Genomic DNA, 14,428 nt, shown 5'->3' with positions numbered 1-14,428 from the left:
CGAGTCGGCAAAACCCCCCCGGATCCCTCGGGGTGGGCAAAAAAAGGGGGAAAAGGGGCTGGGGTGCATCCCCTGGGTACCGAGTGGAATTCACAGGTGAGGAATTGCCTGCAATGGCCAAAGTTGGGGCAAAATCCAACAGCTTCAGGAAAGAAAATTAATATTTATGTTGGTTTTTCTGGTTTTTTAAGTGTGATTTCTGGGTTTGCCTTTCTGGTGCTTTTGGGATTTGCTTTTTTGGTGTCTTTTCTTTGCATTTTGCCCCGCTTTTTTTTTTTCCCCAGACTTTTAAAATTTTTGGTACATTTCTGTGCTTTATTTTCCTTTTTTTTTTTTATTTTTTAAGCTTTTTTCTTTTCTTTTCTTTTTTTTCCCCTTTTCTCCAATTTTTGTGTATTTTTTGTGCGCTTTTTCATTTTGGCGACATTTTCATTTTTTGGTGACGTTCCCCAACATTTTCACAGGAACAGCAAGGGGAATTGCAGTTTCCATCCCCTTTGTAGGGTTTCAGTGATCTTAAAGGATTTTTAAATTCGAACTTGGGGGGGGAAAGCGAGTGTTGGGTGGGCACAGGCAGGTGAGCAGTGATGCACACCCCTCGCACACCGGCGTGCACACAGACACGCCCGCTGCACACTCGGCAGTGTGCAAACCCTCGCTGCACGGGCAGGGCCCTTGCACACTCACACACAGACAGGAGTGCACCCTTGCACACTCACACACGGGCAGGGCCCTTGCACACTCACACACGGGCAGGGCCCTTGCACACTCACACACAGGCAGTGCCCTTGCACACTCACACACGGGCAGAGCCCTTGCACACTCAGACTGCACACACACGGCACTGACGTGCTGTGCACACACTGGGCCACTCACAGTGACACACGGGGACACACACAGTGACACACGGGGACACACACAGTGACACACGGGGACACACATGGAGCTGTGCACACACAGTGATACTCACAGTGACACACGGGGACACACAGTGACACTCACAGTGACACAGAGACACACCCAGAGCTGTGCAAACACAGTGACACTCACAGTGACACTCACAGGGACACTCACAGTGACACACACGGAGCTGTGCACACACAGTGACACTCACAGTGACACAGGGACACACCCAAAGCTGTGCACACACAGTGACACACAGTGACACTCACAGGGACACACACGGAGCTGTGCACACACAGTGACACTCACAGTGTCACAGTGACACACCCAAAGCTGTGCACACACAGTGACACTCACAGAGACACTCACAGTGACACACGGGGACACTCACAGTGACACAGGGACACACCCAGAGCTGTGTAAACACAGTGACACTCACAGGGACACACAGGGACACACAGTGACACTCACAGTGACACACACAGAGCTGTGCACACACAGTGACACTCGCAGTGACATACAGTGACACACATGGAGCTGTGCACACACAGTGACACACACGGAGCTGTGCGCACACAATGACACTCACAGTGACACACAGGGACACTCAGTGACACACACAGAGCTGTGCACACACACACACCCCCTGCACTCACACTCACCTGCACTCACACTCACACTCACACTCACACTGACCCCCTACACCTGTCACATGTGAGCTGCACGTGGGCCTGTGTCTGCACACACATCGGCACGTGTGCACGGTGACACAGACAGACAGACGGACACACAGACACACTATCACACACACACACACACGGTGACACAGAAAACAGTCACACGTGCACAAGGACACACACACAGACACAGTGACAGACACACAGACACACACTGTCTCACACGGACACACGGACATTCTCACAGACACACTCACACGGACACATGGACACTCACACTCTCACATGGACACACAGACACACTCTCACAGACACACTGACATTCTCACACACTCACACGGACACTCTCAGATGGACACACGGACACACAGACACTCTCAGATGGACACACAGACACACTCTCAGACTCTCACACAGACACATGGACGCTCTCATACTGTGTTTCACACGGACACACGGACACACAGACACTCTCACATGGACACACAGACACACTCTCAGACTCTCACACAGACACATGGACGCTCTCATACTGTGTTTCACACGGACACACTCTCACACCCTCATGGACAGCTTCTCACACAGACACACGGACACTCTCACAGACACACGGACATTCTCACGGACACACGGACACTCACACACAGACACACAGACACTTTCATGGACACACGGACACTCGGACACTCGGACACACAGACACATGGACACACGGACACTCTCTCACACTCTCACACATGGACACTCAGACACTCGGAAACTCAGACACAGACACACGGACACACGGACACTCAGACAACCAGGCACTCGGACATTCAGACACTCAGACACTTGGACACTCGGACACACGGACACTCTCCCTCTCTCACACTCTCACACTGACACACGGACACTCTCCCTCTCTCCCTCTCTCAGACTCGGACACACGGACACAGGGACACACAGACACTCTCCCTCTCTCACACTCGGACACACGGACACTCTCATGGACACACGGACACTCTCCCTCTCTCACACACGGACACACGGACACTCTCTCGGATAGACGGACACTCGGACACTCTCTCGGACACACGGACACTCTCATGGACACACGGACACCCGGACACACAGACACTCTCTCGGACACACGGACACTCTCCCTCTCTCACACACGGACACTTTCATGGATACACGGACACAGGGACACAGGGACACACGGACACTCTCACGGACACAGGGACACTCTCTCGGACACACGGACACTCTCACAGACACACGGACACACGGACACACGGACACTCTCATGGACACATGGACACCCTCATGGACACACGGACACTCTCACAGACACACGGACACACGGACACTCTCACAGACACACGGACACACGGACACACGGACACTCTCATGGACACACGGACATACGGACACTCTCACGGACACACGGACACACGGACACTCTCTCGGACACATGGACACACGGACACTCTCTCGGACAGACGGACACTCTCCCTCTCTCCCCGTCCCGCTCCCTCCCCGTCCCCTCCCCCCGCCCACGTGCAGCCCCGCACGCGCCGCCGCCCCCCGCGCGCCCCCTCCCACGCCCCCCCCCCCCCCATTCGCGGCCCCTCGGCGGCGCCCCCCGCGCCGGCCCCGCCCCTCGCCTCCCTCCGCCCAATGAGCGCCGCTCCCCCCGCGCCGGCCCCGCCCCCGGGCGCACGCCGCCCAATGGGCGCCGCGGCCTCGCGCCGCCCCCGCCCGCGCTCTTAAGCGCCTCCAATGCCCGGGCCGGGCCGCGCCTCCGCCCCGCCGCTCAGCGCCCCGCGCCTCAGCGCCCCGGCCCCGCCGCCCGGCCCCGCCATGGACACCGGCAGCAAGGTGAGCCGCCCGCGGCCCCGCGGCCCCGCACACGCGCGCCCGCCATCGCCGCCTTTCGCTCTATTTTGTCCCCGCAGCCCGGCGCGGCGCGGCTCGGCGCGCCCCGCGGCCGCTCTCGGGCTCCCCGGTGCCCCCGGACGCGGAGCCGCGGCGGGCCGAGCCGAGCCCGTCCCTGCTGAGCCCGTCTCGGGAGCGGGGGCGGCCCCGCAGCCCAGCCAGGGCCGGGGTGGCTTTTGGGGGTGCGAGGCTGGGGAGACCCCGGCGGGACCCCCCCGCATCCCCGCAGGGCCGGCGCATCCCGCCGCCAGCTTCTGACCCGGTTCCTATCGCTTTATCCCGGGCCGCGAGTTGTTAAATGCTCGGAGCTCTGCCGGCAGCCGCCGGGATCCACCGGCACCCTCCCCACGCCAAATTAATTAATTTAGATTTAATTTGGGGGGTAAATGCCCAGAACGATCCTGGTGGTTGATTCTAACAGGTCGCTGACATCCGCCCCCACTTGCTTCATCCCCAGCACCAAAGTATTTCCGTCCCGTAAATGCTCCCGCCTGGGAATAGGTGGAATAAATCCAGCTGGTTTGGGTTTTTTTTCTTCTAGGGGTGGATGTGTTAGGAAATTGGCTGCGTGGCGGCACGAAATGTAATTAACCCCAAAATCGTGATTTTATCCTAATTAAAGATGTGACGGGAGCGATTCCTCTTGGTGTTTCCCCCCCCTGGAAAACAAACTGCCTCTCCCCCCTCCTCCTCCCCCTTTTGACCGTGAAATTCACAATTTTCTTCAATTTAGGGATCTATCTATCTATATGTATCCATCTCCTGTGTTTTTTGCGATTCCAGCGCCTGGTTTCCAGGCTGGCTGGTGGGATTGGGGGTGGGAGCCGGGAACGTGCCGGCCGGCAGCGCGGTGATGGGGGCAGGAATTAAACGCAAATTTGGTCTCATACCCAAGAAATCCGACGTATTTAACTCCCGGCTTCCCGAACGGAGCCGGAGCGGCGTTCCCGCTGCTTTTCCAGCTCCGCAACCTCCCGCCTCGGATGGATTTGGGTTAGAAATGATTAATTTTTCTAAAGGTAATTAATGGCAGGGATGATTTGCCGAGCGCTGATGGGTGACACTTCCATCCAGAGTGCGTTTTGCATGGAAAAAAACAAAAAAAAAAGAAAGGTATTTTTCATGGAAGCAGCTGGCGGCTGGGAGATGGGGGACAAACTCCCCTCCCGAACCCCCTTTCTATTTAATAATTAATATTATTAACCCGGGACGCGGTCTGTGTGCGGATGGACGTTGCACATTCCGTGTTTCTTCCAGCTCATTCCATGCGAAAACCTCTCCCGTGCTGGTCGCAGTTGCAAAACTCGCCGGGACTGTGTCGCCGTCCCTGGATGACCTTTAAGTAGGGAAGCAAAATAAATAAAAAAAACCCAAAAACCCCCAACAAATCCCGCAGCTCCGCCGCTCCTCGCCGTGCCCCCGGTGCTCTGCCCCAGCCCGGATCCCGCCTGCTCCCCGCGGTGCCCCCCGGGCTCTGCCTTTGAATGCCCTGCTGTTCGTCTGCAGTGGGTTTTTTTTGTGGGGTTTGAGCTTTTCCCGGGCTGGGGGGCAGCTGCTGCCGTGTTATCCCTGTGCCCTGGCTCCCGGAGTGTGCAAATGAGCGTGCAAGGGATGGCCGAGTGCCCGCATCCCCCCTGCCCTCCCCGGACACTGCCAGGAGCAGTGGCCGCTCCTCAGACCCTCGTGGATCCTTTCGGTGGTGTCTTTGTCGTGTGGGTTTGCCCCAAATTCCCTCCTGGGCCCCCCTTTTCAACCGTTGTTTGCATTTTTAAGGAGTTACTAATTTTTCTTGCTCCGCAGCATCCCAAAATCCTCCACGCTGGAGTTAGAAACAAAATGGGATGTCCTCCTGGGAAGCTTTGTTTTTAATTTGCTTTTAGAGAAATTATTAATTCTCACTTGATCCGTGCAACAATCAGCATCCCAAAATTGCCCAAATCCTCCTGCACTGGAGTAAAAGAAGTTGAAATTCCCCTCCGGGACACTTTCTTTAGTATTATTTAGAAGGAATTATGAATTCCTTGTTTTTCGTGAGGCAGCAGCATCCCAAAATCCTCCATGCTGGAGTGAAAAAAGTTGGAATTCCCTGCTGGGCCACTCTTTCAATATCTTTATATTAATATTCTAATATTATTATTTTGCTTTTAAAGGGATTATTCGTTCCCTTGCTCCATGAGGAGGGCTGTATCCCAAAGTCCTTCCAGGCTGGAGGATAAAAAAAAAGGGTTAAATATAGAGTTGTAAAGCCGAGGGCAGCGGGTTTGGGGGGGCCCTGCTGCCCCCCCGGATCCTCCTCGAGCGTCCTGGCTTCCGTGTTGGAGCTGGAGAGGAAGCAGGAAGCAGTTAAAAAGAAAACAAATACTATAAATTTATTAAAAACCTGTCTTTCCCATAACATAGAGGAATTATTAGGGATAAAACCAGGAGTTTGGGGTCTAGCCATGCTTAAATAAGTTTATTTCATGGAAATAAGAGGGAATTTGTCCCAAAATTGCTGATAAAGATGCTTTTTCCTGCAAGGAGTTAAAAAAATCTCCCCACAGCCCCACGTGGGGTTTGGCAGGAGCTGCCTGGGCAGAGCTGCCCTTAAAAATCGACTTTTCCCTTTATTTAATTATTTCACCCCCCCCAAACTTGCCTTTAATGGCGAAGTTCAGGCCGAAGGGCTCCTGGATCAGAGCTGGGCAGCGTGTTTGGGCTGGGAAGGAACTGACTCACCCTGACCCTACTGGGGACGAGCCTCCAAAAAGCAATCTTGCTGCCAGCTTTCCCGTTTCCTATCTTCAGACTGCTGGAATTCAATGAAAATACAAGTTGTTTTTTTCTTTTTTTCTGGAATTTAAGCTTTCTTTTTTTTTTTTTTTTAGCCATGAAAAGTTCCTTTTTTCTAAATGTTAAAATTGAAAAATGGATTTAATTTTTTTATTTCTTTTAAATTTTTTTTTTTTTTGGGGTAGTGGCTGGTGTGGGTGCATCAAGCTGTTGTTACCTCTCACCTTCCTGGAGCAAAGTTCACCTGAGTGCCGCATCCCCATCCCTGGAGCCATGACTCACCTGTGCTTGCCCTACCTAGGGGAGCGCCTGCCAGCTCCCGGGGTGCCCTTTAGCCAGGAAAAATCAAAATCAGGACCCAAACAGAGCAGGGTGATCCCCCAAAAACAAAGGAAAATCACCCCAATTCTCGCCAAACCCACTCAAATCCCCCGTTTTTTTAATAAGGCTTCCCCAAGCAAAGGTGCTTTTAGCATTCCCACCCTAGGTTTTGGGGGGATGGATAAGGTCACAGTTAGGATTGTGGGTTTTGGGGCTTTTTCTGTGCTTTTTTTTTTTGGGACATCACCAACTTCCCAGCTGATCGTGCCCTCCCAAACACCGAGGAGGTGCTTTCTCCTCGGGGTGGATTTACTCCGAAGCACCAACCAAATCCAAGTGCCAAAACCTCCCTGATTAGTTGTGTTGGGGCCAAACCTAATTAATGAGCTTCATTAACGGGCCTGGCTTCATTCCCTCTGCTTTTCCCCTGGGAACTTTCACGCGGAGGGAGGCGGTGGCCGGAGTGGCAAGGTCAGGGAGCAGCATTAAATCCATTATTTATTCAAAGAAAGAGGAGAATGGTTCTTAAATATAAAAAAATATCCTTTTTGGGGAGGGAGTTGGAGTCACCTCCCCTCATTTAGATGGGATCCGAGGCATTGATCCCTTGGGAATGTGAATCCAAGATGCGCTGGGAGCATCCTTGGGGTGACACGTTGGTACTTAGGGAGAACCCCCCCCCCAAATTAAGGGGTTTATAAATTTCACGTGGCCCGTCCCAAAGCTGATTAAGCGGGAATGTCGGATCCTGGTTCTAGTGCCGGGAAAATCTCCTGCCCGGGATAATTGGGCCGCTAACGAAGGTGGCCCGAGCGCTGGCCTGCCCTGACCCCGCTCCCAAACAAGGCTGTGATTGTTGCTCTGGCTCAGGCGGGAGGAAGAGGAGGCTGGGGAAGGAAGGCTTTGCCAGCCAGCCGGGCTTTTGCTCGGCGACTCTTAATTAGAGTGCGATGGGAAGGAGTCGTCAGCGGCGTCCGGAGCATCCTCAGCAGCGTGGACAGCTCCAGAGCCTCCTTGGAGCCCCGAGAACACCCCCAGGGCTCAGATTCCTGGAATCTCCCAAACCATGGGGTTTTTAACCCCCCCCAAAATGACATTTTTGTAATGACTTTTCCCCCTTAGCGCCAAAAACAGTGGGTTTTCTCTTTGATTCTCAATGTTTGTACCTGCTGCCTTCCCAGCGTCCCTGCAGTGCCCTGGTGGGGAGACAGGGCTGCAGGGATCCCAGATTTAACCCTTTCCCTGTTTCTGTCCCATGCAGTGCCCTGGTATGGCTCTGCTGGGGGAGACAGGGCTACAGGGATCCCAGATTTAACCCTTTCCCCAGTTTTTGTCCCATGCAGTGCCCTGGTATGGCTCTGCTGGGCTGTGGAGATCCCAGATTTAACCCTTTTCTCTGTTTCTGTCCCGTGCAGTGCCCTGGTATCTCTCTGCTGGGGGAGACAGGGCTATGGGGATCCCAGATTTAACCCTTTTCTCTGTTTCTGTCCCGTGCAGTGCCCTGTTATGGCTCTGGTGGGCTGCGGGGATCCCAGATTTAACCATTTTCCCCTGTTTTTGTCCCATGTGGGGCTGTGGTATCGCTCTGGTGGGGAGACAGGGCCGTGGGGATCCCAGATTTAACCCTTTTTCCCTGTTTCTGTCCCATGTGGCGCCCTGGTATGGCTCTGGTGGGCTGTGGGGATCCCAGATTTAACCCTTTTCCCAGTTTTTGTCCCGTGCAGTGCCCTGCTATGGCTCTGGTGGGCCGTGGGGATCCCAGATGTAACCCTGTCCCTGTTTCTGTCCCGTGCAGTGCCCTGCTATGGCTCTGGTGGGGAGACAGGGCCATGGGGATCCCAGATGTAACCCTGTCCCTGTTTCTGTCCCGTGCAGTGCCCTGCTATGGCTCTGCTGGGGGAGACAGGGCCGTGGGGATCCCAGATGTAACCCTTTTCCCTGTTTTCTGGCAGATGACGGCTCGCCTGATGCTGGCTGTGGGAGGAGCGGTGCTGGGCTCCCTGCAGTTCGGGTACAACACCGGCGTCATCAACGCCCCGCAGAAGGTGAGTGCTCCCAGAGCCCTCCACAGGGAAATTCCAGCCCCCCCAGCCCGTGCCCGAAAACAAACAGCCTCTGCTGCCAGCCTGGCTAAAATAGTACATCCCCTAGGCAGCTTAGGCTCTAATGGGATTTCAGAGGGAGTTATTTAGCTCCAGCCTTCCCTGGAGAATTTGTTTTCTCCTCCTTGCTTGGCGTTTTTGTTGGGAAAAATCCCAGCAGTGCCTGCAGGATGCTCTCTGGGTGCGGCCAGTGGAACTTTTCACCTCGGCTCTTAGTGAAGGTCTGGGAGTTAATTAAGGTTTGAGTCATCCCGAGTGGCTGCTCTGACCCAGAGCTCCGGGATTTGCATCCCGGCACAGTGTCTTGGGAGGAGGGAGAGTTGGCTGGGAAGTGCTGTGAGCAGCGGGATGGAGTGCAGGAAGGGTTGGCTCTTCCCCTCCTGCTGCTGGTAGATAACAGTGGTCCATGGAAAACGTGACTTTTCCCCGATTTGGTGGCTGTTTGAGGTGTTAAACACTTGGAAAATAAGCTCAGGGCTCCAATGTGGTGCTTGCAGTGTTCCCTGGGCACAGCTCTTGTGCTGGGATAAGGTGTGGAGGGACAGCTTGAGCTCTGGTGGGAGCAAAGCTGTCCCTGAGTGTCATCACCCCGAAGAATGCAACCCACTGGGGCAGGATCCAGCTGCCAGAGTTTAATCCCATCCCAGTGAGTGCTTCTGGAATGTCACCACAAGCACTGAGAGAACTCCTTGTGGGATAGAAGACCTGATGGACAAAGTCCCCAGGCCCCATCAGTACGGGAAGAGGAAAAAAGCCAGGGATTTGTTCAAGGTGTTGCATTACACAGTATCGGATCCCAGGTTCAGTTCCCGGGGCTGAAGGCTGCAGCTCCCCCCCAGACCCTGCAGGGTGCTGCTGAGGGCCTCCTGAAATATCCCAATGCCTCCTTGCTTCCCGTGCACTGGTCTGGGGTCAGGGATGGCCCTGATGGGATGGTCAGGGATGGCTCCAGCACCCTGCCTGGGAGATGGGCCGTGGAGCAGGGCTGGAGCTGCTGGAGCTGGCAAATCCCTGGCATGGCCCTGAGGAGCTGCTCCCCAGCATCTGCTCTCACTTTCCCCAGCTCTGGCACGGTGGGAAGAGGGAATGCTGTGATCGCCACCCTGGTCAGGGCCACATCCCAGGAGGAGCTTTGTTCCCTGGACTGAAGGGTCTCTCCCCACGCTCTCCCAGCTGGCTGTTCTGGGTGACACGGGTGGTCAGGGATCAGCTGGGAGCTTCCCGTGGGACTCTGCTCCGGTGCCTGCGGCCCCCAGCAAATCCAGACACTCCTGATGGGTGTTGCCACAATTTTCCTCATGATTTTGGGGGTGAATCCCTTGGGCTCAGGCCAGGGGGAGTTACATGGTGCAGGACAAGTCACCAGTGCTGAGGGGAAGGATTTGGGATGCTCCATGTGGGAGCACGAGGGGAGGGGGGTTTCCTGGGCAGCAGGATGTGCTGGACACAGGGGGCTGTCCCAGCCTTAAGGATGGGGACACAAAGTGAGGAACTGGGATAGGGACATGTTACTGTGCAGGACTGGAATGCATGGGACTTGGAATGGGGGTGCACTGGGATAAACTGGGGCGCAGTTGGGGTGCAGGGTGGGGATGCATGGAGTGCATTGGGACAGGAATGCCTCGGGATGCACTGAGGCACAGCATGGGGATGCAGTGGGATAATCTGGAGGGAAGGGTTGGGATGGGGATGCACTGAGATGCATCAGGGCCCAGGTTTGGGATGCACTGGTGTTGGGATTCATGGAGCTGCAGGGTGGGGATGCATCACAACACTCAGCTGAAAAGGGAGGGAAAGCCCCTGTTTTGGGGAAAACAGTTTTTTTTTCCTTCACCCTTCTCCCTTTAAACCCATTTTTCACCTCTTCCTCTCCCAAAAAAACATGGGGTCCTTCAAAGCATCTTCCCATTTTCCAGGAGGAAGGGGAAGGAGGGGCTGTTATTTTCAGATACCCCCTGGGCCTACTGAGAGCCTGAGCCAGCCCAATTATTCTCCAATAATCCAATCAATTATTTATTTTGGGAATACTGGTAAAAGGGGGAAAAGCATCCCAACCCCTGGGTGAAACAGGAAGGAACAAAATCATTTAAATGTGGAAATTCTGACAATTTCTGTGCTTTGGAAGAGGAACAACTTGGCAAAATAATGATACTATTGGGACTTGTACCCAGCCCAGTGAATATTTCTTGGGCTGTCTCTGCCAGGGCTCCTGCTTGGGCTTGGATTGATGGGAAAAGTGGAAAGTGAAGCACAGTGGTGTAAATAGTGAATTGGGAGTGAAGCCACTCAGAGCAGCAAAATCTTGGAGCCACCTGAGGCCCAGCAAAGCAGGGAATCTCTGGAATTTCTGCTCCTTCCAGCTGGGCTTGGCAGGGTGTTATGGAGCCCTTTGCTGTGGTGGTTTGGGGATGGGTGACCCTTAAATCATGGTGTTATAAAGGATTTGGATTGGGAGGAACCTCTAGAGGGTCATTCAGGCCATTTTCCCAGCCATGGGCAGGGAGAGGAGCTTGGTGAAGCTGCCAGTGATGGGCTAGCTTTAAAAATACATCCAAAGTATACAAAGTGTATCTATTTTGTATATAAGTATACGTTTTGTGTATAAAAAGGTGCAAAATTTATATAAAACCACCTAAAATTCACAAACCTGTTCTTGGTGTTTCAAACCAAGGCCTGTGTTGGGTGTTGGCCTCACGGTCCTGCAGAACCACGGCAGAGATGGCGTGTTACGGAATTCTTGGGGGGAAAAAAACCCTGGAAATCCAACTCCATGAGTATCCAAGGGGATGGGACCGGCCCTGCGTTCCTCCCTTGCTCCGCAGGGCCAGCGCATCCCTGGCTCCTGCCCTGCCCTGGGGAGCAGCGTGACCTCCCCGTGCCTGCCCGGTGAGTTTGGCGTCTCTCCCGCCGCCTCTCTCCGGGCAGGGCGAGCCCAGAACCCGTCTGGCTGCATTTCCCCCGCGGATCCCGGCAGGTTCCCTCCCTTGGCCAGCGGCTCCGGCTCCGGTGACGCATTGTCTTGTGAGCCGCGGTGGCCGCGGAGACTCGTCCCTCCGGTGGCACGGCTGGAGCGGGGGCGGGCTTGACGCGTGGTTTGGTTTTCCCTCCTTGTTTTCCAGGTGATTGAGGACTTCTACAACCTCACGTGGCTGCACCGATACCAGGAGCCCATCAGCCCCGCCACCCTCACCACGCTCTGGTCCCTCTCCGTGGCCATCTTCTCTGTCGGGGGCATGATCGGCTCCTTCTCCGTGGGGCTCTTTGTCAACCGCTTTGGAAGGTGAGCTCCGAGCCTGGTGGATCCTGCAGTGGGGAGGCCGTGCTGCCTCACCCCGCCCTGGCGTTCCAGGACTGCCAAGGGCTGACCTTGGGGTTCTCCCGGTGTTCCTCACCTCTCTCCTCCGTCCCTCTCCAGACGCAATTCCATGCTGATGTCCAACATCCTGGCCTTCGTGTCAGCTGTCCTCATGGGCTTCTCCAAGATGGCTTTCTCCTTTGAGATGCTCATCCTCGGCCGCTTCATCATCGGCCTCTACTCTGGCCTCACCACGGGTTTCGTGCCCATGTACGTGGGCGAGGTGTCCCCTACTGCCCTGCGGGGGGCCCTGGGGACCTTCCACCAGCTTGGCATCGTCCTGGGCATCCTCATCGCACAGGTGAGCACTGCAGAATGCTTTGGGGGGGGTTCCCCCTTTTTTTGATCCTGACACTCCTCGGGGTCTGCAAGGATGAGGTGCTGTGGATCTGAAAACCTTTCAGGTGGAGCTGGGGTGGGAGGGGTGAAGCTGGAGCTCAGCAGGAACAGGGATGTTGTGGAATCTGAAGGTTTGGGATGGGTAGCATCAGGATATTAACATCTCTTGGCCATCTGGAAGCAGCACAGGAGTCCCTCCAAAGGCTGTTCCAGCTTGGAGCACACCATGAGTTGCAGACTTGTGTCCAACCAGGACTTTTCCAGCTGGGATGGGTGGCTCAATCTTTCTTCTCTTCCTCAGGTGTTTGGTTTGGACTTGATCATGGGAAACGAGTCTCTCTGGCCGCTGCTGCTGGGCTTCATCTTCGTTCCTGCCCTGCTGCAGTGCATCATCCTGCCCTTTGCCCCCGAGAGCCCCCGGTTCCTGCTCATCAACCGCAACGAGGAGAACAAAGCCAAGAGTGGTGAGTGCCCCCTCTGCAGGGCCCATCCTGGCACTCCGGAGGGTCCTCGACATCTCCTGACCCCACCTCTCCCTCTCAGTCCTCAAGAAGCTGCGAGGCACGACGGACGTGAGCAGCGACCTGCAGGAGATGAAGGAGGAGAGCCGGCAGATGATGAGGGAGAAGAAGGTCACCATCATGGAGCTGTTCCGCTCGCCCATGTACCGCCAGCCCATCCTCATCGCCATTGTCCTGCAGCTCTCCCAGCAGCTCTCGGGGATCAACGCGGTCAGTCTGGGTGCCAGGGGTCAGCTTGGTTCACCCAGAGCTCCAGGACCTGACTTGTGGCACCTCCCTGCCTTTTGTAGGTCTTCTACTACTCCACCAGCATCTTCGAGAAGTCGGGGGTGGAGCAGCCTGTCTATGCCACCATTGGCTCTGGCGTGGTGAACACAGCCTTCACGGTGGTCTCGGTGAGCTTTGGCCCCCCCAGGGTCTCTGCAGGGAAGGTGGGAGAAGGGGCCTTTCCCGCAGGCTGGGGGGTGCTGACGGATCGTGTCCATCCCACAGCTCTTCGTGGTGGAGAGAGCCGGCCGCAGGACCCTGCACCTCATCGGGCTGGCGGGCATGGCCGGGTGTGCCATTCTCATGACCATCGCCCTCACGCTGCTGGTGAGTGCTGGGGAGGCTGGGAGGAGGAGGAGGGACTTATTCCTGCTTGAAGTGATGGCTGAGCATTCAGTCCCCATTGTCACATCTCTCCTGAGCTCCTGGAATTCCAGCTCATGGCTCCTGTGCCAGCACCAGCTGAGGTGTCCAGGTGCCGTGCGCCCTTCATGGCACCAACCTTCTCGCTCTCCCTTGGCCTAGGACCAAATGCCCTGGATGTCCTACCTCAGCATTGTGGCCATCTTTGGGTTTGTGGCCTTCTTTGAGATCGGCCCAGGCCCCATCCCGTGGTTCATCGTGGCGGAGCTGTTCAGCCAAGGCCCCCGTCCCGCTGCTTTCGCCGTGGCTGGGCTCTCCAACTGGACCTCCAACTTCATCGTGGGCATGGGCTTCCAGTACATCGCGGTAATGATGGCTGCGGCCTGGGGCAGTGGGCATGTGGCTGGGGACACGGGGAGCTGGGGTCCCAGAGGATCCCAGCAGTCCAGGGGAGTCTCGGTCCCAGGCTGTCAGACTGTGCTGGTTCAGGGTGGATCCAGATCCCGGTTCTGGATCAGGGATGGAAACAGTGTCCAGCTGGATCCCTGTGCCAGACTCCAGTGCAGGATCCCATTGCTGGATCCTCCTGCCAAATTCAAATCCCGGGTCTGGTTGCTGGTTCCTGGTGCTGGATCTCATTGCTAGATTTTGGTGTGGAGTCCTGGTATCAGATCTTGGTGCCAAATCCTGCTGCTGGATCTTGTGTTGAATTCTAGGGCCACATTCTTGAGCCCTAAAACCTAGGCTGGTTTGGTGGGTTAAGATCCCTTGGGAAGAAGGACTTGGGGCTGGAGCAGGAGCTTGACTCAGAGTCTCTTATGGAACTCAAGATGTTCCTTGAAAGGAGGACCTGGGTTTTGGATGGCCACGGCAAGGTGTGGTGAGGGTGGT

The 14,428-nt window shown here is 55.5% G+C and overlaps 1 protein-coding gene across 2 annotated transcripts in view; it reads left to right on the top strand.

Moving 5' to 3' along the window:
* The first annotated feature begins 3,309 nt into the window (after positions 1–3,309).
* Positions 3,310–14,428, top strand: part of SLC2A1 (solute carrier family 2 member 1) — a 13,314-nt gene continuing 2,195 nt past the window's right edge. For both annotated transcript variants that reach the window (XM_038159554.1, XM_038159553.1), the window contains exons 1-9: positions 3,310–3,440; positions 8,543–8,635; positions 11,812–11,972; positions 12,108–12,348; positions 12,688–12,850; positions 12,930–13,117; positions 13,198–13,302; positions 13,400–13,501; positions 13,700–13,903. In XM_038159554.1, the coding sequence (XP_038015482.1) occupies positions 3,342–3,440; positions 8,543–8,635; positions 11,812–11,972; positions 12,108–12,348; positions 12,688–12,850; positions 12,930–13,117; positions 13,198–13,302; positions 13,400–13,501; positions 13,700–13,903 (1,356 nt within the window). In that variant the 5' untranslated portion in view covers positions 3,310–3,341. The remainder of the gene's footprint in view (positions 3,441–8,542; positions 8,636–11,811; positions 11,973–12,107; positions 12,349–12,687; positions 12,851–12,929; positions 13,118–13,197; positions 13,303–13,399; positions 13,502–13,699; positions 13,904–14,428) is intronic.

Source organism: Motacilla alba, chromosome 21 (genome assembly GCF_015832195.1).
Source record: "Motacilla alba alba isolate MOTALB_02 chromosome 21, Motacilla_alba_V1.0_pri, whole genome shotgun sequence".
Taxonomy (NCBI): Eukaryota; Metazoa; Chordata; class Aves; order Passeriformes; family Motacillidae; genus Motacilla; species Motacilla alba.
Note: the sequence above shows the minus strand (reverse complement) of the source record. Positions and strands in the feature narration are given on the sequence as shown.